Below are 24,132 nucleotides of genomic sequence, written 5' to 3'. Positions count from 1 at the left end.
CAGCCACAGGAGGAGCCAGAGCCAATAGAGGGACAAACAAAAATAAACATGGCCTGAAGACTTCAAACCCAAACCGTTTAACTTACACGTGGCCCTCAAAAACGCCACCACCCAGATCATCATTTTTTTTTTTTAAATGAACACCTGCTACAAAATGTTAAGGAAAAGTGTGTTTGTATTTAGTTCCTCAAAAAATATATTTTTCCTGCCACATTATTATTATTTTTTTTATATCTTACCATGGAAAGTTTCAAAACATACAATAGTAGAGAGAAGGATGTGACAAACCCTGAAATCCATCGCCCAGATGAAGGAAATATCAATATTTTGCCAGTCTTATCTACCACTATGCTTTGTTTTATGGAGATTTTCCTGGGAGTGTTTTAGAACAAATCCCACGTGTCATAGGATTTTTGTCATTAAGAACTTCAGGAGGGAGCAGGTCTCTAATTCAATGTCATGGCAAGTGAAGGAAGAGTGGCTAAGACTCTACTCCCCATGCCTAGCAGCAGGCCCTGCCCCTGCAGTGGGCTACGGAGCTGGATTCTGTGGTCGGGCCAGATGATGCAGACGGAACAGAAAATAGCAGCATGTACTGTAAGCGGTACAACTCGGGATGGTTTTAAGAGACTTGTTTCAGTTAAATATGTTTACATACAGAGCGTGTCCTGAGTTGTGATGCAGAACACGTTTCTTTCTGTGGGTTGTGATAAATGCTAAGGCCAAAAATGGTAAAGCGAGTGAGGAGGAGTCGTTTCTGGGAAAGGGAGGAAATGTGGGAGAGAAAATCACAGAAGAAAGGAAGAACTGACAGGGACAGATGATTATAGCAAGAAGAGGCAGGGGTGAAGGTGAGGCTGGAATGTCCAGTCTGGGGGAGAAGAAAAAGGGGGATCGTGGGGTAGACAGAGTTAAGTTGATTTGAAGGACAGAGCGAAGCATGGGTGATAAGGCAGGTTACATTTGGGGTGATGGCATTAGCCATGTCCACTCTTCCGATTGGCATTTAGAGACATAAAACAAAGTCTGAACAAGAAAAGATGAAGACACAGGTGAGGGACGCAGGGTGGCCGTGTCTGCTCTGCCCTCCCACTTCCTTCCTCGGGTTCAAGACCTTGCCTCCGGGGACTCATGGGCCTGTAAATAGGACACACAGTGCTACACAGAGATGCATAATGGACAAGCGAGGAGGGTACAGACGCCAGGAGGGACTGTGTGCACTTGCCCCCCGGCCCTACCTTGGATGGAGAGCTCGGCGGACATGGAGGCCTTCCCGGACCCGTTCACCACCAGGCAGGTGTACACGCCCACGTCATCCTGGCTCACGTCCTGGATCTCCAGGACCTGCATCCCGTTCTTCTCGGACATGGACACCCGGGCACTGGGCTGCAGGGGAGCATCTCCCTGCGGGTGGCGGGCGAGAGGCTGGCTTGGTCAGAGAAACCTGCTTGCTCCCCTGTTGGCTCTGTCCCCCTACCTCCAGCCAATCCTAGTGGGACAGACCCTGGGCATGGGCAGGAGAGCCCTCTGCCCTGGGTTCTGTCAACATGCTTAGAAAACAGGCTTTTAACAGATAGTTTGCAAGCATAGTTGACATACACTATCATGTTAGTTTTAGGTGCCCAACATAGTGACTAGATATTTACATGCCTTACGAAATGATCAGCCCGGTAAGTCTAGAATCCACTTGACACCACACATAGTTATTACAGTACTAGAGGCCTGGTGCATGAAATTTGTGTGTGTGTGTGTGTGTGTGTGTGTGTGTGTGTGTGTGTGTAGGTGGCGGAGTGTGTCCCTCAGCCCAGCCTGTATGCTCTCCAATCTGGGACCCCTCTCACAATCCAGGACTGCTGGTTCCCAACTGCTCTCCTGCCTGCCTGCCTGACTATCCCTAACTGCTTCTGCCTGCCAGCCTGATCACCCCGTAACTACTCCCCTGCCAGCCTGATCAATGCCTATCTGCTCCCCTGCTGGCCAATTGCCCCCAACTGCCCTCCCCTGCCTGCCTGATCACTACCAACTGCCTCCCCTGCTGGCCCAGTCACCCCTAACTGCCCTCCCCTGCTGGCCTGACCACCCACAACTGCCCTGCCAGCCATCTTGAGGCAGTCATCTTTGACCACATGAGGGCAGCCATCTTGTGTGTTGGAATGATGGTCAATTTGCATATTACATCTTTATTATATAGGATTATTGACCATATTCCCCACACTGTACAAGAGTAGTCATTGAACAGCCCAACTGCCATGTCCCCAGGTCTGTGTATGATGTGTGGTGTTTGGTTGAGCTTAGAGCCTGTTTCAAAGGAGCCCCAGTTTTTAGTGAAAAATCCTATATTCCTCCTTTTAGTTCTCCTTTGCCTCCTTGTCCCTTTTATTCTTTCCTCAGGGTCAGCTCAGGAGAATCAGGAAATGGGTAAAATGTATGCCATCACTCATTTTAATCCAGGAGTTCCTTCTGTTGAAAACCTGCTCTCCCTGCCTCAACCCCGAGTTTTCCCCACAGCTCCTCCGTTTAACATCCACTCCCCCCTCCTCTTCCTCCTGCTGCCTCCACCTACCCACCCACCACCTCCTCCTCCACCTCTGCCTTCACGTCACCCAGACCTGAAAGATTTATAAAGCAAGCCCACATGGAGTATTTCAAGGTAGGTGGGATAGCCCTGCCTCCAAGATAAGGAGACCAGGGTTCTAAGAGATCAAACGACTTGCCAGTATTACATGCTTTGTGAACCAGGGAGCTGAGGGTCAAAACCTATTCCCACGGCTTCAAATTCCACTCTGTGGAGATGGTCGGGTTTGTGTTGCCACAGAAGTTGTATGCTGTTGTGTGTGTGTGTGGATTATAGGACCTTGTGGACTAAGTAACAGAAGGAGCGTAATGCAGCTAGGGGCAGGAACATGCATGACTATGAAACATACAGAGAAACCCCAAGAACCACCTATAGATGAAAAAGTAGGGGCTGGTTAGAAAGACACCCCCTTTGGTCCAAAGGTCTAATGCTAAACCTTCAGAGTCCCCAGGTCTGGCCAGAGGTGGGGCAGACGAAACCTCACCTTGAGCCAGGTGACCTGCGGCTGGGGCCGGCCGGTGATCTTGCAGGAGAATCGCCCCATCTGCCCTTCTCTGACCACCGCACGGCCCAGCTTGGTGGCGAACTTCGGTGGGCACTCTCCCCAGAGGCTAGGCCGTGTCTCTGCTATGGCGGATGTGAACCTGTCCCGGGAAAGAAACCAGCAGAGAATGCAGCCCTGACACTGCAGCCATTCACATCTCTTCTTCTCTGACGCCACCCAAGTCACTTAAAATGGGGCCAGGAACCAGTAAAGGGCAGCCTTCTCAACTGTGTGCCTCAAACACCCTTCTGATGCACCTCCTCCATCCCCTGGAAAAATCAGTGGCACCAAAACCTATTTCCTCTACCTCCTGGGCCTGCAGCTAGACTTCATTTACTACACTCCCTTAAAGTAGGATACACCCAAATTCTACTGAGTTCTGACCAAACGCCGGGGTTGTGGCCAACAGACTTCAAGCAGAAGTGCTGTATGCCATCTCTAGCCTGGACCCATAAAACTTCCTGTGAGATGCTCCATACTCTCTCTTTCCACTCGTCTGGCTAGACACAAGGGTCCAGCAGAGGCTCCAAGGACTAGGAGATGGTGGAGCCACCAAATGGAAAGAGCCTGGTTCTCTGGAAAGTAATAGAAAACCTCTCCACCTGTTTAAGAATATCGGAATAGACTGCTGGAGTAAGAAATAAATTTTCCCACCCTGGCTCAGTGATAGAGCTGTGGTCGGCAAACAGCAGCTCACGAGCCTTATGCGGCTCTTTGGCTCCTTCCACAAAGTACCACGGCCTGGGCGAGTCTATTTTGAAGAACTGGAGTTAGAAGAAGTTTAAGTTTAAAACATTTGGCTCTCAAAAGAAATTTCAATCGTTGTACTGTTGATATTTGGCTCTGTTGACTAATGAGTTTGCTGATCATTGGGATAGAGCATTGGCCTGTGGACTGAAAGGTCAAGGTCACGTACCTCAATTGCAAGCTCCTCCCCAGCCCAGGGAGCATGCAGGAGGCAACCGATTGTGTTTCTCTCACATCGATATTTCTCTGACTTTCCCTCTCTCTTCCACTCTCTAAAAAATAACACCACCAAAAAAGGATTAAAACAAAACAAAACAAAAAAAAAAACACCACCAAAAAACTTTCCCTTTGTTATCGTGATTGGGGGTCTTGTTTGTCATTGCTGCTACTCTTACTTACCCTTACCAATATAATTTCACCTTCCATAATAGGTGTCACATAGATTGCCTCTTCTAAGTCTACTTACTTAAGTCTTTCAACTATTGCCTTGATTGTTAGACATCCCTGCAGAGTATATGGCCACAGATCCCCCTTCCTTAGCATTTAGCAGCAGTTAGTCCAGGGGCTATCCACAGAGGCGAGGTCAAGAGGTGCTTTGTGAATGGCCTGTCACATCCCAATAGGCGCCCACTTTAGTTATCATGATCCAGGATCCTCAAGAATAGGGGTGTCGAACTCAATCAGAGAAGGGGCCAAAATCTAAAATCCAGCCTAAATCGCGGGCCGAATGGTTTACTGAACAGTCATAAACTGTCATTGTGATGGAAACGCAGCGGAGTGCAGTGATGACAGCGCGGTGCGGGCCACATTGCAAGGCCTGGCAGGACGGATTTGGCCCACGGGCCTTGTGTTTGACACATGTGCTCAAGAAGATGTGTTCCCTAGACCTGTTCTGTCAGGTTAGCATGAAAAGCCAATCCAGCCCTTGCCCTGGTTTGAACATCCCAGAACTTACCCCAAGGTTTTGGAAACAGGCTGACCGTGCCTCTTCACAAAGCCTCCTGAAAGGAAACAGAGAAAGAGGCTTGAAGAGTCGGGTCCCAGCCACCAACATGGAGCAGTGAGTCAGAGTCAATGAGAACGGGTGGGACAACAAAGGACACGGTTCACCCTGACTGAGCCCGTAGGGTAGGGCACTAGGCTGGGCACTTGACACACATCATTGCCTGATTTCCTGCAGGATGTTAAGGTGGCTGGTACTACATCATCCTTCTAGTTTTTAAACAGATGAGATTCAGAGAAGTCGCCCACTCCAGCCACAGAGCCTGTCACAGTGCAGGACTGTACCCGGGTCTGCCTATTCTGGAACACTCAACACCTGCTGAGCTGTCACTGCTGCTGAGGCTTCCACTTTGGGGTTCGGGGGTTATCTGCGGTGACCCTCAGCTGGAGCTTCCACTCTGGGGAGTGTCTATGGTGACCCACGACCACTCCAGGAAATGACTCAGTTGGAGGGAGAGGCCTTTGCATCTCTCTTACCACATCTATTCATGTCGGATAGAACCAACACTCCATCTTCCCGCATAAGGCCCAGCAAATAGCAACACCCGTCCTGCTGGGATGAAGCCAGATGACTGGAGATGCCCTACTGTGGAGCCAGCAGTGAAAACAGCTCACCCAGAAGCAGCTGGGGGCCGCTCGTTTTATTCAGCTGCTACTGCGGGAGGGACAACTCATACTGTGCCCACGCAGTGACTATAAAGTGGTGGGTGTTTTTTGCCGAAACCGATTTGGCTCAGTGGTGGAGCGTAGGTCTGCGGACTGAAAGGTCCCAGGTTCGATTCCGGTCAAGGGCATGTACATTGGTTGCAGGCACGTTCCCAGTGGGGGGTGTGCAGGAGGCAGCTGGTCGATGTTTCTCTCTCATTGACGTTACTATCTCTCTGTCCCTCTCTCCTCCTCTCTGTAAAAAATCAATAAAATATATTTTTTTAAAAATAAAAATAAAAAAATAAAGTGGTGGGTGTTTTTTGAGGAATAGGAAGGGGAGGGCAGGGCATTTTGCGATGGGGATCAGCATGGAAGTTGTTCTCTCTGCCACAAGCTGGAATGTTTGTGAAGCCCCACCCGAGGCACACGCAGAGAGGGCAGACGTCACTCTCTGATATCAGCAGGCAGCTGCCACGAGAGATTGCAGGGTGTTGACTGGAAAAGGGGAAATTCCCTTACATGCCAGCACGGATCCCCTCTATAAGAATGCATAGGCATGGGAGGTGGAGATGATGGCTGCGTATTTCCCTCAGCATGGCTGGTCTAAGGTTCCACCGGAGCCCTAGTGAGAGAGGATTAACACACCAGCATCACGTTTAAGTGTGGTTCCAGCACCTGCATTCTGTTTAACATATCACTCTAGGGAGCTGTGTGTTGTTTTGATGCCATAATGTGGCTTTGTTCTTCCCATTCAATGCTCTTCAAGGGTCCAAGAACTTCTGAGCTGGGAGGAGAGACCTGTTCTGGGAGGACCCCACTGACAATTGCAGTCGGGGTGCTGGGGCCCCTCCAACACTGCTGAAGGGAGGAGGACCACTCAGCCCTTTTAGAAGGGATCTGAGCGAATGAAACGTGAGCATTAAGTACTCTGCTCTTAGGCCAGCAACTTCCTTTCTGCGCCTCCCGTCAAAGGAAAGGATGCTAAAAGTAGAAAAGCAAGTTTACACAGCTGTTCACTGCGGTCTTGTTTGTAGTGAAAGTTGGACACAATGTAAATGTCACACAGTAGGAAGACAGTGAGTGGGTAAGTAAAATGTTAAGACTATATGAGACATAGAAATAGGTCGAAATATCCTATTATTTGCTCCTCAGTACACTCCACCTGGACTGTGACACCCTCTAGAGCTCCATGCGGACCACCATCTTGCCAAACCCAGCAGGTGATCCTCTCCCCACCTCACTCGGATGTTGGGTAGCACTTGACATGAGGGGCCACTCCCCTTCAAAGACCTTCTCCTTCACTTCCTGCTTCTCAGATTCTCCAGGCTGACCCTTCTTCATCTATCTCCTCTGCCCCACCTTTGCAGCGGCTGAGTTCTGAGTCCTCCCCTCAGCACCCTAAGCTCTCCCCCAGGAGGCTGTGGACAGCTCCATGACTTTATCATTTAAAAAAAATCTTTGTTGTTGAAAGTATTACATATGTCCCTTTTCCCCACTGACCGCCTCCAGCCCGCCTCCCCCTACTCTCTCCAGGCCTTCACCACCCTATCGTCTGTGTCCACGGGTCATGCATATATGCACACAAGTTCTTTGGTTAATCTCTTCCCACCACTCATCCTCCTCCCATCCTTCCCTCTGAGATTCCACAGGCCGTCCCATGCTTCTATGTCTCTGGATCTATTTCGTTCACCAGTTTATTTTGTTCATTAGATCCCATACAGGAGTGGCTTCCTGTGATACTTGTCTTTCTCTGAGTGGCTTATTTTGCTCAGCATAAGTCTCTCCAGGCCCCTCCATGCTGTGTCAGCCCATCAGTAGACGAGTGGATAAATACGTGGTACATTTACACATGGAATACTATGTAGCAGCCCCGTGACTTTAAACATTACCCAGAAGCTGATGACACTTGAATCACATTCCACCTGTACTTCTTACTCATTCACCAGAGGTATCAGAACAGTGCCCAGCACATTATAGATATTCAGATATTTGCTAAATTAATGAATTTTATGAAAAAGAGCAGCATATAAAATTTTCTGACAATGTGATCATAATTATAAAACATGAAATACTCAAACACAGGAAAATGACCAGAAGAAAATGACCAGAAGAAAAAATAAAAAATTTAGTTATAAAAAAAAAGGAAAAAAGAAGTTGGAAAGTGGGGAGAAAGAAAATTTAAAAAGGAAGAAGATTCCAGCATCCAACCAGAGGTAAGCATGCCCTCTTACACACGCTCTATGCTGCAGTGTCAGCAACATGCCCAGTCACTAAGACTCCCATGTTAAATATCCATGTACCATTCACTGCACTTAACCTACTTCAATGCTCATTTCATTTTGGAGTAAAGATATGATAAACATGCGACTGACCAACTGATGAATGGATAAGCAAAAAGTGGTCTATCTATACAATGAGATATTATTCAGGAATATGCTATAACATGAATGAACCTTGAACAAATTTGTTAAGTGAAGAAAGCAAGACACCAAAAAATGTACAATTCCATTTACGTAAAATGTCCTGAAGGGGCAAATCCATAGAGACGGAAAGCAGGTTAGTGGCTGTGCTGAGCTGGGGTGGGGTGGGAAGTGCCTGCTCAGTGTGAGGGAGGGGGTTCTGTCTGGGGGATAAACAGTTGTGAAATAGACAGTGGTGATGGTTGCACAACACTGTGAATATACTTAATGCCCCTGAATTGTATACTTTAAAATGATGGAAATGGTAAATTTTAAGTTATATGTATTTACCAAAATAAAAAAATAAATAAATAAACACTAGAGGAAGCATCTTTAAAACTCTTTGGAGTTCAACATCATAATCCAAAGGCTAAAATTCCTGTATTCCTTAAAAAATAAAATTAAGGTAAAAATATGGCAGTTCCTCAAAAAAATAGCAAAAGAATGCTGTTTGAAGATACTTCCATATCAGAGTAAGAGCAGTTTATGTTATGATCCAAAGGTAACAAATAAAGCATTCAGCTAAAAATGGAACTGAGGAATGCTTATTTTAATGTGAGTTAACACCAGAGAGTTTACATCAAAACAAAGAGACTTTGGGCTAAAATAACTAATGGATTCTATTTATAGGCAAAAATTTTGAAGTTGCAAATTGTCAGATAAGGCAAAATTAATTTTGTGAAAGCATGAAAATTTGGCAGAACAGTAAGGCTGTGTCGAAAAATAAGTGGAAAGGAGATTAAGGTAGAAATGCTAAAAATAGAAGAGTAACTTAAGAGAATTGGTGGAGAAAGGATCAATTAATGAGAGGAAAAAGGCCAAGGTACTGAAGGTATTTAAACAGTAATCTTCGATTTTTTTTCAAGGACAAGCAAAATAGAATGCTGGCAATTTTTAACAGTGAAAAAGTTCAACAGTGGAGCAGCTTGGCACTTTTTGTCAAAGGATCTAGAAAGACTGAGAGAATGCTGCCGAAAAGAGGAATACGTAATCAAGATGGTAAGGAGAAAAAATGCTTCTAAAAATCTGTGGTGTCATAACTTATCACTCAAACTGGGACTCCCGACACCAAAAGGGACATAATTAATAACTCTGCCAGGAAAATAGGATTAAACCAATACCATTTCAGGCAAACCAGGGAGCAGTCACTCCACTAGTATATACTTAATGGCAAATTCAAAATGGATTTTAAGGATTAGGTAAAATAGTTGTCCTCCAGTTAGAACAAATGCCCACTTTTTATAACAGACAGTTAGCAATGCCCCTGGGCCATCCTGAATTGAAGTTTGCCATTAACTACCCATATATATATATATATATATCTTCAGAAATAAAATAAATGTAAGACCCCACCTAAATATTAAGGAGAAATAAAAGGAAAATAAATTATAATAATATTTATTTATAATAAGTCAAAGTTCAAGCATGACTATCTCATATGTAAATGTTCAGGCACATTAGAAGTCATAATGAAATGGTCAGACGTTTGCACTGACCAATATACATGTTTAGATTCCAAAGTGAATGATAAAAAACAATGTACTGTACAAGTAGTACAGGAAAGTGAGAGAGCACAGGTATACAGGTGGATTTCTAAAAAATAAAAAGAACCATCTCACACCTGTCAGAATGGCCAACATCAACAAATCAGCAAACAACAAGTGCTGGCGAGAATGCGGAGAAAAGGGAACCCTGGTGCACTGCTGGTGGGAATGCAGACTGGTGCAACCACTGTGGAGAACAGTGTGGAGTTTCCTCAAAAAACTGAAAATGAAACTCCCATTTGACCCAATAATCCCACTCCTAGGAATATATCCCAAGAAGCTAGAAACACCAATCAGAAAGGATATATGCACCCCTATGTACATAGCAGCACAATCTACAATAGCTAGGATTTGAAAACAGCCTAAGTGCCCGTGGGTATGAGAGAAACAGCAGATGATTGGATCAAAAAACCATGGTACATCTATACAATGAAATACTATGCTGCCATAAAAAAGAAGGAATTCTTATCATTTGCAGCGACCTGGATGGAATTGGAGAACATTATGCTGAGTGAAATAAGCCAGTCAATGAAAGAGAAACACCACATGATCTCACTCATTTATGGATAATAAGGAACATTATAAACCGATGAACCAAAAGACAGAGACAGTAAAAGAAACAGACTGTCAAGTTACAGCAGGGAGGGGAGGGAGATATGGGGGAGATAAGAGATCAACCGAAGGACTTGTATGCATGCATATAAGCATAACCAATGGACGAAAAACTCTGGGGAGGGAGGGCATGTATGGGAGTGTGGGTGGGGTGGGGATTGGTAAGGTATGTACACATATAATACCTTAATAAAAAAAAAATGAGAAAAAAAGTAATGTTAATAATGCTATCTTCCAATTATATCTCAATAAAGAGAGAAAAAAGACAAACATTTATATAGTAAAAAAATAAAGTGCTGTTAGGATAAATAACAGAGCAAACATATTATATAAAAAAGAAAGACTGAAATAACCTTAAAAGAAGATAACTTAGCAAGATAAATTACAGACCACTGAAGTAGAGAGAGAGAAAAAAAAAGATTGTAAGTGTGGTATTAAAGCAATTTTGTTTTGTCACATGGGATCATTGCAACCTCATCTGTACTAAAACACCGATTCAATCTCTATTTTAAAAAAGGCTTTGGCCAGAGCTTCAACAAGTAGTCTGACACGCATAATAAAAGCTAGACTAAAATATGAGCCCTAGGAGTGGCAAAATGCTTCAAAGCTGGGAAAGGGGATATCTTGGTGCTGGGCTGGTTGAAGATCATGAGTTTTAATTTAAAGACAATAGCAGATTTCTGGAGGATTCGAAGGAAGAGAGTATTACAATCCCATTTGAATTTTAAAAAAAGGATATATCTTGAATAGCAATGTGGAGATTAGAAGTGGGTATGAGAAAAACTGAGGAGACCAGTTGGGATTTGCTCATGAGGACAGAGGATGAGGCAGTCAGGACCACAGCGGTGGGAGTGGGAACAAAAGAGACCTGCACAGCAAGATCTGCCATCTGACTGGGAAAGGAAGGGAGCACCTGAGGATGACTGAGGTGGCCATGTTGTGCTTCTTCCCAAACAGAGGCAGATTGGATTATCACCAGTCAAGGTTTAGCTGTGTCTTCCCAGGGCCACCAGTCCTAACCATAAATGTTAATGGGCCCCTAATGAAAAGCAAGGCCCTACAACCAAGACTATTCTATCCAGCAAGGCTATCATTGAAGACTGAAGGCAAAACCAAGAGCTTCCCAGAACCCCCCCCCCCCCAAAAAAAAAGCTAAAGGAGATAATTATCACCAAATTAGTATTATAAGTAATGTTAAAAGAGCATTTTTTTAGAAGAAGAAAGAAAAAAAAAAAGAAATAGAGGAACATAAATATAAAGAATAAAATGACAATAAAGAAGTATTAATAATAACTTTAAATGCTCCAATCAAAAGACATAGGTGGCTAAATGGATAAGAAAACACGACTCATAATATATAGGCTGTCTACAAGAGACCCACCTCAGAACAGAACAAAAGATATACACAAACTGAAAGTGAAGAAATAGAAAGAAAAAAAAATCCATACTAACAGAAATGAAATAAAAAGCTGGGTTTGCAATACATAAAAAAAATTCAAATAAACAATCTAACCCTAGTAAATCAGACAAAAATAGACTTCAAAACAAAGGCCATAACAAGAAACAGAAAAAGGTCACTACATAATATTAACGGGATTGATCCTATTAGAGGCTATAGACTATGCAAACATAAATGCACCCAAAATAGGAATCCCTAAATATATAAAAAAAAAAAATCTTAGTGAACATTAAGGGAGAGATCAACAGCAATATAGTCACAGTCGATTATTCTAACACCCCACTGACATCAATGGACAGATCTTCCAGACAAAAAATCAACAAGGCAACAGTGACCTTAAATGACATTGGACTGGATGGATTTAATATTTACAGAACATTTCATCCCAAAACAGCAGAATATACATTCTTCTCAAGTGCACATGGAACATTCTCATAGACAGACCACATGTTATGAAACACAGAATGTGTTAATAAATTCAAGAGGATTGAAATCATATCCAGCATCTTTCCCGACCACAATAATATGAAACTAGAAATCAGTTACAATAATAAAAACCTGAAATACACTAAAACATATGAAGGCTACATAACATATTATTAAACAATGAATGGGTTAATAATAAAATCAAAGAAGAAATCAAAAGTTACCTATGAACAAATGAAAATGAACAAAACAATTCAAAATCTACAGGATACAGTGAAAGCAGTCCTGAGAGGGAAGTTCACAGTATTACAGGCCTACTTGAGAAGCAAGAAAATTTTCAAATAAACAATCTAACCCTAGAAAAAGAACAACAAACAAAGTCCAGAAGTAATAAAAGAAAAGAAATAATAAAAAATAAGAGTGAAAATAAATTTCATAAAAACTATAAAAACAGTGCAAAACATAATGAAACCAAGAGCTGGTTCTTTGAAAAGATAAACAAGATTAACAAACCTTCAACAAGACTCATCAAGAAAAAAAGTGAGAGGATCCAAATAAATAAAATCAGAAATGAATAAGGAGAAGTAATAACTGACACCACAGAAATACAAAGAATTGTAAGAAAATACTATAAACAACTATATGCCAGCATATTGGTCAACTTGTGCAAAATGGATAATTTCCAAGAAACATACAATCTTCCAAAACTCAATCAGGAAGCATCAGAAAGTGTGAATAGACCAATTAGAACTATGAAATTGGAGAAGTAATAAAAAAAATTACCAACAAACAAAAGTCTCAGACTGTATAGCTTCACAGGCAAATGTTTCCAAACATTCAAAGAAAAACTAACACATATCCTTTTTAAACTATTCTAAAATATTCAAGAGGAGGGAAGACTTCCAAACTCATTTATGAGGCCAGCATTATTCTACTTCCAAATCCAGATAAAGACATGACTAAGAAATAAAATTATAGGCCAATATCCCTAAATGATATAGATGCTAAAATCCTCAACAAAATATTAGCAAATCAGATCCAGCAATACTCCATGACCAAGTGGGATTTATTCCAGGGATGCAAGGTTGACACAATATTAGCAAATCAATACACATGATACATCACTTAAACAAAATGAAGGATAAAAACCATATGATCATATTCACAGAGACAGAAGAAACATTAGATAAAATCCAGCACCCACTTATGATAAAAAAAACTCTCAGAAAAATAGGAATAGAGGAAACATACCTAACATAATAAAGGCCATATATGACAATGCTATAGCAACATTATACTCAATACAAAAAATAAAAATGTTTCCCTTAAGATCAGGAACAAGATAGGGTTGTCTTCTTTTACTACTCTTAGTCAACATAGTACTAGAAGTACTAGCCACAGCAATCAGACAAGAAGAAGAAATAACAAGCATCCAAGTTGGTAAGAAGGAAGTAAAACTGTCATTATCCACAGATGATGATATTATATATAGAAAACCCTAAAGACTCCGCCAAAAATGACTAGATCTAATAAATGAATTTGGCAAAATAGCAGGATAAAAATATTAATATTCAGAATTTGGCAGCATTTTTGTATACCAATAATAAGTTACCAGAACAAGAAGTTAAATAAAAAACAATCCATTCACTATTGCAAAAAAAAAATAAGGTACTAGGAATAAATTTAACTAAGGAGCTGTACTCGAAAAATTATAAGATACTGAAAAAAAGAAATTGAGAAAGATACCAATAAGTGGAAGCACATGCTATGTTCATGGATAGGAAAAATTAACATCATTAAAATGTCCATGCTACCCAAAGTAATCTACAGATTTAACGCAATTCTTATTAAAATACCAGTGGCATATATTAGAGATCTAGAACAAATATGACAAAAATGTATATGGAACCACAAAAGACCCTGGATAGCCTCAGCAATCTTGAGAAAGAAGAACAAAGTTGGAGGGAACACTACCTGATATCAAACTACACATAAGGCCATAGTAACCAAAGCAGCATGGTATTGGCACAAGAACAGGCATATAGATCAATGGAACAGAACAGAGCCCAGAAATAAATCCATGCCTTTAAGGTTAATTAACATTTGACAAAAGAGGCAAGAACATACAATGGTAATAAAGATAGTCTCTTCAATAAATAGTGTTAGGACAATTGGACAGATACATGCAAAAAAAGGAAACTAGACCAGCAACTTACACACACACACACATACACACACAAATAAACTCAAAATGGATTAAAGTCTTAAATGGAAATCACAAAACCATAAAAACCCTAAAATAAAATATAGGTACTAAGTATAAAATATACCCAACTGATGAAGAATGTATAGTATCTCATTAATAATTTTTATATTGATTATATGTTGAAATGACAGTATCGGGTATATCGGGTTAAATTTTTTTAAATTGCTTTCACTTGTTGTTTTTTTAAATGTGACTACTAGAGAATTTAAGATTACATATGTGGCTCACATCCTGTTTCCATGGACCAGTGCTGTGCTGGAGAAGAGTCCTGTGGCCCCTTCACTAGGGAAAAAAACTCCAAAAGGGCAGGTACCATGTCTCTTCTCTGCTCTGCACCAGGCCTCTGGGTCCTGTCCTCTGGAGGTGGATGAGTGCTTCAGAGTCTTCCAGGGCTTAGGTGAGGATCCAACCATTAAGGTGCTTGGAGGATATCGCATATTTCTTGTCCCTGGTTACCACATTGGAATCATATGAGGAAGCTTCCTCCTCTACTCTCCATGCAAGGATTTCCCCCTGGAAGTAGTTCTCATGATGCTAATACAAGGCTCAAATATTACAAGGATGCCATTTGCCAGTGCTGCACTGATCCTTACACAACCCTGTAGGGCAGCCATATGTTCCAGCTTACAGAAAAGGAAATAAGGCTCCAAAAGGTTAGAAATTTGTGGAGCTCAAATCCAAGACCATTGGACAACACAGCTTTCTAAAGCGGACCACTAGGGGGTCGAAAGGCTGCACACAGGAATTATACTCAACGCCAGGACCTCTGCTCTTTCCAAGTAAGAGCACAGCAGAGTTGGCAAGGAAGCAAGGGGGCGGTTAGCTTCCCTCTGTAAGAGTCAGGGCTAGTGTGGCACAGTAGCAAGTGGGCCTTTCTAGGCCTGTGGTCTGTGGATGGTCCCAGCCTCCACATTGGCTGAAACTGGCCTCTGATGCAGAAGCAGAATGTGCAGAAGGCCATTCACAATTAAAGAGGCTCCAGCCTTCAGGCCATTCTCTCAATCTCCTACAAGACACACAACATCTGAAAAGGTCTGTGCCTTAGTCTTCCCAAAATAGAATCCAACGGGTTGGGAGGCTCAGCCTTCTCTCATTCTGCTATACCCCTCCTGCCTCGTTCCGCCCCTTGTCCTAAGTATCACGGCCAACTAAAATTTTTCTTGCCTAGTTGTGATATCACTTCTAACTTCTTCAACAATGGGAATTGGAAAAAAGGTTTGATATGCCTCCCCTGCGATCCTAACCTACTCCTCTCCTTTAAAATAGATCATAGAAAACCAAGGCTAGCTCAGGTTTTAGAGACAGACCACTGAATTCAAACCCTTTACGGAAGCAGAGGTCCAGAGGTTTAAAGTCACACATCTGACTGGTCAAAGGTAGGAACAGAAGCTTAGATCCCTGTCTCACAATTGCCCATTTCCCCCTCCAAACTGAATGTCAAAAATGGGGTGTTATAGGCTGAATTTCTGTGTCCCCACCCAAATCCATAATGCTGAAGCCCTAACCTTACTACCCCCACTATGACTGCATTTGGAGACAGGGCCTGTGAGGAGGTGATTGAGGTTCAATGAGGTTATAAGGTCAGGGCCCAAATCCAATAGGGTGGTGCCCGTATAAGAAGAGGAAGGGACACTGGAGAGCGCTCTCTCTCTCTCTCTCTCTCTCTCTCTCTCTCTCTCTCTCTCTCTCTCTCTCTCTGCCACGTGAGGACACAGCAAAAAGGCAGCTATCTGCAAACTAGCAAGAGAGTCTTTACCAAAAACCAAACCCTATTGGACCTTGATCTTGGACTTCCAGCCTACAGATCTGTGAAAAAATAAAATTCTATTATTTAAGCCACACAGTCTGTTCCGGCAACCCAAGCCAACTGATTCAAGAGGATAAAATAATTTTTATTTGTGCGCCTTCAAAGTGTGGGCACTGAAAAATGCACAATGTAGGGGAAAGAAGAGCACCAGGCTGCCTGAGATGAGGGCCACTCAGAGACTCTGACCGGGATGACTTTCCATCTGGAATGCCCTCACCCACAGGCACGTAAAGGTCATTAAAAGGAACAAGTCGCGCAGTTAAAGAATTTGGGGAAACCATCCAAACTATGCATGCTCTGTTCTGAAAAACGGTCTGTCCTCCTATGATGCAGGGAAAACATTGGCGCAGGTGCCCCTTGCCCCCTTCTGGAACCTTCCCTGGCTACCCGAATCCTCACATCTGGTGTTCTCTGAAACCCAGGTTGGGAGGAAAGTCTTCTGAGAGAGGAGAAAGTGACTCTGACCCTCTGGGTTATAAGCCCTTAAAAAGGCCCGGGAGGGACCAGGGAACCTGTCATCATCTGAGGGCCTGTCACCCCCCATGTCCAGCCAACATCAGGTTTTCGAGCATCAGCCCGCAGCCTGGACTGGACGTGTCCTCCCCCGGGAAGCACTTCAGCAAAAGAAACAGCTTTACTTACGGTCAAATTGAATAGAATTTTTAGTATTAAGAAAAGAAAAAGACAAAGTAACTAATCACTGTTAGCATATTGGTGTGCTTATATATTTTTTTGAGTTTTACAAAATTTTTTATAATGGGCATGTATTACTTTATATGGATGACAGTAAACACTGTTCATTCATTCTCTAAATATTTCAGCATCTCTCATGAGCCAGGAGGTTTTCCAGATGCAGGAGATACAGCAGTAAACAAGAGCAAGTCCCCTCCTCCCGCCTCCCCAGGACCCCAGAACTGGGGCAGAGGGGATAATACCATGTAAGTCCTAGAGGTAACGATTCAGGTGGAGTGAGAAATGGAGAGTCCTGGGGTGGGGTGGTCAGGAAGGGTTTTCTAAGACGGGGACATCTGAGCAGAGACCTGAAGGAGGTGAGGGGCCGAGCCAGGTGAAGGGCTACGGAAAGAGCGCTTCCTTTAAAGGAGAAATGCAGGGGGAAGGCCCGAGGCCTGACCCCAGGAAGAGCCGAGGGCCAGCGTGGCCCTGTGGCACGGGCAGGCGAGGAGTGGCAGGAGATGGTCTGGAGAGCCAGGCAGAGCCGACTGGGCAGAGCTTTGGAAGGAGTCTGGGCTCTGTCTCCGTGTGGAGAAGTCAATGGGAAGATGGAGCAGGACAGGGAGGTGATGTGCAGTTTGGCAAACACTGTCTCCGGGATGCCTCCCTCCTTTGCAGGGACCACATTATCCCCATTAGACTAAAAGGTCCTGTCCTGGCAGGTGTTGCTCAGTGGTTAGAATGTCAACCCATGCACCAAAGAGTTGAGGATTCGATTCCTAGTCAAGGGCATGTACCTGGGTTGCTGGTTCATTCTTAGCCCACTCTGGGACACATGCAGGAGTCAACCAATCAATGTCTCTCTCTCACATTGATGTTTTTCTCTCTCTCTGCCTCCTGCTTCCCTCCCTTCCCTCTAAAAAAAATCCGTGGAAAAAATATCCTCCTGTGAGGATTAACAAAATAAAATAAAAGGTCCTGAGTTCAGAGATGGATGTACTTTCTCTGTGGGTTCCTTTCCTAAGAGAGGGCTGGAGCAGTAACTGTGGGCCTTAGGAAGCCAGACGGCTCCGACCAGGGCTCTCACCTCCTGAGACTCACCTTCTACCGTCAACTCCACGGTCACCTGGCGGGCACCGCTGCCATTGGTGGCTTCGCAGGTATACTTTCCCTTGTCCTCCTCCCGGACAGCGTGAATCACAAGGCTGAAACTCCCGCGGATGCCACAGTCCAGCAGGAAGCGGCCGCCACTGGTGATGGGCTGCCCATTTCTGTGCCACGTCACCTGGGGCTCTGGGTAACCTCGGACCTTCAAGAAAAAGAAGAAAGGATGAGAGCTTATATTTAAGGAGTACTTCCTGTGTGCCAGGTACTGTTCTGAGTCCTTTACATGTGTTAACTCATCTACCCTCATAGCAACCCTTGAAGCAGATACCATGTCCATCTCCCTTTTAGACATGAGGAAATTGAGGCCAGAGAGTTTGGGTAGATTTCCTGGGGTCTTGAAGGTAGAAAGTAGTAGAGGCAGGTAGCCTGGCTCCAGGGCCCACTACACAAGAGCCTGGTTGCATATTAGAATCCCCTGAGGGAGCTTAAAAAATACAAATGCCCATGCCCTACTTTGGACCAATTAAATCAGAATCCCAAGGAAGCCGAAACCGGTTTGGCTCAGTGGATAGAGCATCAGTCTGCAGATTGAAAAGTCCCAGGTTCGATTCCTGTCAAGGGCATGTACATTGGTTGCAGGCACATCTCTGGTGGGGGGTGTGCGGGGGCAGTTGGTCGATGATTCTCTCTCACTGATGTTTCTAGCTATCTATCCCTCTCCCTTCCTCTCTGTGAAAAATCAATAAAATATATTTTAAAGAAAGAATCCCAAGGGGTGGGAGTGAGCATGGGGAGTCTAGACCAGTGCTTCCTACTCTCAGACGTAAATAAATCACTTGGGGAAATGCAGATTCTGCTTCTATAGGTCTTGGGAGGGACCTGAGACTCCGCAGTTCAGACAAGCTCTCAGAGGATGTAGAAGCGGCCGGTCCCCAGAATTCACCTTGAGGAGCAAGGTTCTAGCTCTGAACTGCCCAGAATGGCACCACGAGCCATTTGTGTGAAGGAGCACTTGAAATGTGGCCCTTCCTAAAGGAGCTGTACCATGAGCATAAGTTAAACACTGGGTTTTGTAGATTTACAATAGTATGAAAAAAATAATGTAAAATATCCCAATAATTTAAAAATACTGATTACATATTGAAAAGAAAGTGTATTTGATATGTTGGATTAAATAAAATATATTGTTAAAATTTATTTCACCTGCCCTCGCCAGTGTGGCTCATTTGGTTAGGCATCGTCCCATGCACCGAAAGGTTGCAGATTTGATTCCCAGTCAGGGCATATGCCAGGGTTGCAGGCTCCAGCCCTGGTAGGGGGCGTGGAGGAGGCAACTGATCAATGTTTCCCTCTCATATCAATGTTTCTTTCTCTCTCTCTCACTCTATCTCCCTCTATCTAAAAATCGATTTAAAAAATCTTTAAAAGTATTTAATTTCATCCGTTTCTCTTTATTTTTTAGCGTGGCTTCTAGAAAAGTTACAATGACATAAATGCATTGCATGGGGTTTCTATTGGGCACTGCTGCTCTAGACCGCTCAGCCTTTCTCTAATAATAGTAAGCACCTAACCTCTTTTGAGGGCTAAGTATTTTAAGTAAGCACTTCTCTAAGTACTTGATGCATCTGAGCCTCATAGTGACTTGTTCAGAGCAGCAGTCACCAACTGGGACTCCACAGACTGCTAGTAGTCCATGAGGTCTAAAAGGTTGGCGACTGTTGGTTTGCAGTGTTTCCCAAAGTGTGGTACGCGTACCCGCAGGGGTACGGGAAGAGTCTGGTGGGGGTACGCATTGCACCGGAGTTTGGTAGGGATATGCACTGCACCGTGCTTAGCTGCGCCTATTTCTATGTTCTCATGAGTACGAGGGGTACTCAGCATTACAAAAATTATAAAAGGGGTACACATATGTCAAAAGTTTGGGAAACACTGGTTTAAGGAAACCTTTGGAGCTGTAGTAGCCAACCGGTGGTCTGTGGACCACAGGTCAGTGAGGTCCAAACGGTTGGTGACCACTGGTTCAGAGGATATTTCCCCAAAGAGAGGGAAATGTAGGCAGGTAAATTCCAAAGAAAGAAATCACTTTGAATTTCAGAGAAAGTTCCCCAAAGACCCTCAAATCCTTGAAACTCAGCAGGCCCTTTAGAACAGACTAATCTTCGGAGGAGCAAGGCTCAAACTGGCCCATGGATACACAGCCTGGGACCCAGAACTGGGGTATTTTAGCACTGAAAATCCACAGAAGACATCACAGAAACCTCTTGAGAAAGACAATGTTTGAGTTACAAAACATGGTAGCAATGGTTTTTACTCATGGATCTATGCCAAAACAAGACAGAATGCGGGTAAAGAAAACCAGAATTCACTGGATGACCCCGAATTGCATTCACAGTGATAGTCTTCAGTGACCTATAGAATAATCCTCCCTCACCTCCCAAAAAGGTCACAGGGGGTGCTCTATCCGCTGGCAGGGGAGGGCAGTTAGGGGCGATCAGGCAAGCAGTGGGATAAAGGGGAGAGGTGGCCTGTGCATGCACACTGGGCATCCTAACATAGTTAATTCCCAAAGCAGCTCGGGAATAAAGACTGGGAAATGCAGCAGTAGTCGTCTTTGGGCTGTGCTTGCTGCTCTTCCCAGGCATCCAGCCCCCAACTCATCCTGAGACTCATTTCTCAGTTACCAGATGTAGATATCTCCTTAGGAAAGGAGCCTGGAATAACAGGTAAATGATCACCAAGTAAATGATCACCCTTCTGTGCCATGTTATGAATCTCACAAGGCCTGCCTCTCATCCTTACTAATCTGTAGCCAGGCTACAATGAAAACCAAAACCAAACAAACAAACAAAAAACCAACAACTCTCTAAACCACTATTACTCATGATATTTGGAAACAAAGAAACATCCCTTTCCTATCAAAATCTACACTATAGCCCGGCTGGCGTAGCTCATTGATACAGCGTTGACCTATGAACCAGGAGGTCACAGTTCAATTCCTGGTCAAGGCTTATGCCCAGGGTTGTGGGCTTCATCCCCATTGTGGGGCATGTAGGAAGCAGCTGATCAATAACTCTCTCTCATCATTGATATTTCTATATCTCTCTTCCTCTCCCTTCTTTTCTCAAATCAATAAAAATATATATTTTTTTACACAACACTCATGACGGAAGCTGACTTCCTGTGAGGGAATGGTTGTTCTGAAGTCCCTTCTCTCAGAGGCAGACAGGGATGTGTGAAGCCACTGCAGCCTCACCAAGGCACAGGGACTGCATCAATTCTCTCATCTATACTAATAAAAGGGTAATATGCTAATTAGACCCGGTCAACTGACCATCTTCTGTAAGTCCAACTTCCTTCTGGACAAAAAAGCATGGTGGTGGGGGGTGAGACAGGGCAGGCAGAGGCAGTTAGGGGCGATCAGGCAGACAGGCAGAAGGATTAGGGGCAATCAGGAAGGCAGGCAGAGGCAGGTAGGAGCAATCAGGCAGGTGGGCACTTAGGAGCCAGCGGTCCCAGATTGCAAGAGGAATGCTCAATTGCTGGTTTAGGCCTGATCCCACAAACTGGCAGTTGGACATCCCCAATGGGTCCCTGATTGAAGAGGGTTCAGGATGAGCTGAGAACCACCACCACCATCACCCCCCATGCACGAATTTTGTGCATCAGGCCACTAGCCTATTATAATATGAAACAAAGAACAAATGGCAGTTATCTCTGTGTCTCTCCTCTTTTCCTTTTAGTTAACTATTATTCTCTGATATTTCTGCAAACACACCTGAATTTTGTAAAACAGAAAAATAATTTTCCCCATGTTGCTCACTGTTAAAAGGGTCACTGGCAGGTAAAAAATAATAATAATAATAATAATTTAAATGAAAATGTGTTCCTTTTATATTAGTGTGATTACATAATGATTGTATAGCACAAACACTCAGTAATATGTGGAGTCCCTCAAAGTACTTACATCTAGCAATGGGAATAAAAACACTGCTCAAATAAACATTATGCCTGTTTGAAGATGACAAATGTCATGTGCCTATATACTATGGTGTCATCTTGTGGCACTCACTTGGCACAAAGGTTCATGCAAAGGAATATCAGGCAGTGATTATTCTGTTACAGCACAGCTCTTCTGTAAATTACTTTCAGAAAACAATGAAGGAAAAGAAACTCTTTCCTATGGAAGGAAGCCCTTGAGGAGTGTAGTCATGTGGTGAATTTGCAAATCCTCATTATCTTCTCCGTCCCAACAGCAGGGCCAGCCTAATCCAGAAGAGGATCACCAGCCTTCTGTGAGCTTCAGAGAAAGGAGAGCCCTGCACTGGGCACAGATAAATCATTAACTGCACCAGAGGCGTCCGGACATTCCATTAGCAAGTACTCTGGCCCCCTGCAGCAGTGCCAGGTCTGGTGGCCCATCGGGGCCTGGGGCATCAATGATTAACTGGGGACACTGCGAGTGTTCCAGACCTCAGCGCCACACTCCCTCTTTCCCTTTAAATTTTCCTCTCAGTTCTCTCTCTCTCTCTCTCTCTCTCTCTCTCTCTCTCTCTCTCTCTCTCTCTCTCTCACACACACACACACACACACACACACACACACACACGTCTGAAATGTCCTGTTAAAATAAATATTTAGGGATTTTTTAAAATGCTGAAACTGGCACCTCTCAGAAAGCTGTAGTGTGCAATGGGACTTTTGTTCCCTCTCCATCCAAAGCAGAGGCAGGAATTCCCGTGACCTTGCTCTAGTCTAGGGGTGTCGAACTCAATCAGAGAAGGGGCCAAAATCTAAAATCCAGCCTAAATCGCGGGCCGAATGGTTTACTGAACAGTCATAAACTGTCATTGTGATGGAAACGCAGCGGAGTGCAGTGATGACAGCGCGGTGCGGGCCACATTGCAAGGCCTGGCGGGACGGATTTGGCCCACGGGCCTTGTGTTTGACACATGTGCTCTAGTCCAAGGTCTGAATGATTTGCAGCTCCAGTTCTTATCCTCCCGATATGGGAAAAACATGTTCAACCACTACTTAACATGACGCAAAAATTATTCAGCTTTAAGGAAACCCATTTTTACTGTCTGCCCACTCTCCAGGGCTCCTAGGTGGGGGAGGGGAGATAGAGAAGCCTGTGCTCACATCCTTGGGGTGCATGACAACAGCCCTGCCCTCCCTGGGCGCTTTATCTGCCTTCATCACAGGCCTTCAGCCAAGAAAGCGTAGCTGGTATTTTTATAGCCTGGCTCGAGACCACACTAAAACCCCACTGGTACTTCAGTTTTCAGAGGGCCTCCACATACAGAATCTTATTTGATTCTTGGAACACCATGAGGAAGGTGTCTTGGATTGGGTTCCCCAAAGGCAGAGCCCGATATAGGGATTGAGGGAACCCTGACTATAACCCCACAACCAACAATAACAGCAGCAGGAAACGGAGGTACCCGCCTGGGGAAGGGGTCCGGGTGGAGCACCACAGCACCTGTGGCAGCACACAGTGCCATTCACATTGGTTAGCCCAGAGAGCCGAGGAAAGAGGCCTGGAGAAGTGGATGAATCGCCAGTGATCTCACCCGGGCAGATGAAGTGGCAGATCGGGGCAAGGATATTGGTCCCCAAGTTGAGAGGTTGTCTCTCTGTGCCTCATTGAAAATTCATGTTTTTCGTGAGACAGATATTGTAGAATCCAAAGCATGGATGAGTGTCCCTAAATCTCTCCTGGACTAAAGCAATATCTGCTCCCGCTTTGGGAAAAAGCAAAGTGTTCACAAAAGATATGGCCATGCCATAAGCAAGACTTGGGCTATTTGCTAATAGAAATGGGACGGTGCTATAGAATGAATGTTTGGGTTCCTCCAAAATTCATATGTTGAAACCTAAGCCCCGATGTATTAGGAGGTATTAGAATGAGACTTCCAGGAGGTGATAAGAACTTGTGGAGCCTTCATGAATGGGATTAGTGCCCTTATAAAAGGGATCCTAAAAAGCTCCCTTACCCCTTCTACCAGGTGAGGACACAGCGAGGAGAGAACCACCAAGGAACCAGGAAGTGAGACCTCACCAGGCACTAAATCTGCTGGTGTCCTGATCTTAGACCTCCCAGCCTCCAGAACTGTGAGAAATACATGTCTGTTGTTTAAGCCACCCAGTCTATGGCATTTCTGTTGCAGCAGAAATACCCACAGGGTCCAAGATAGACAGATTTGGTGCAATGCGTGTGTCCAAGTCACCTCTAAGGGAATCAGTGTGGTACAGAGAGAGGCTGGG

General features: G+C 44.1%; 1 protein-coding gene across 1 annotated transcript in view; it reads right to left on the bottom strand.

Moving 5' to 3' along the window:
- Positions 1 to 24,132, bottom strand: part of MYLK (myosin light chain kinase) — a 183,269-nt gene that overhangs the window by 113,398 nt on the left and 45,739 nt on the right. The window contains exons 3-6 of the mRNA XM_045583939.1: positions 17,863 to 18,070; positions 4,822 to 4,867; positions 3,060 to 3,219; positions 1,239 to 1,404 (exon numbers count right to left, since the gene is read on the bottom strand). Of these exons, the coding sequence (XP_045439895.1) occupies positions 1,239 to 1,404; positions 3,060 to 3,219; positions 4,822 to 4,867; positions 17,863 to 18,070 (580 nt within the window). The remainder of the gene's footprint in view (positions 1 to 1,238; positions 1,405 to 3,059; positions 3,220 to 4,821; positions 4,868 to 17,862; positions 18,071 to 24,132) is intronic.

This window comes from Pipistrellus kuhlii, unplaced genomic scaffold (genome assembly GCF_014108245.1).
Source record: "Pipistrellus kuhlii isolate mPipKuh1 unplaced genomic scaffold, mPipKuh1.p scaffold_m20_p_2, whole genome shotgun sequence".
Classification (NCBI taxonomy): Eukaryota; Metazoa; Chordata; class Mammalia; order Chiroptera; family Vespertilionidae; genus Pipistrellus; species Pipistrellus kuhlii.
This window is presented reverse-complemented; position numbering and strand designations above follow the sequence as displayed.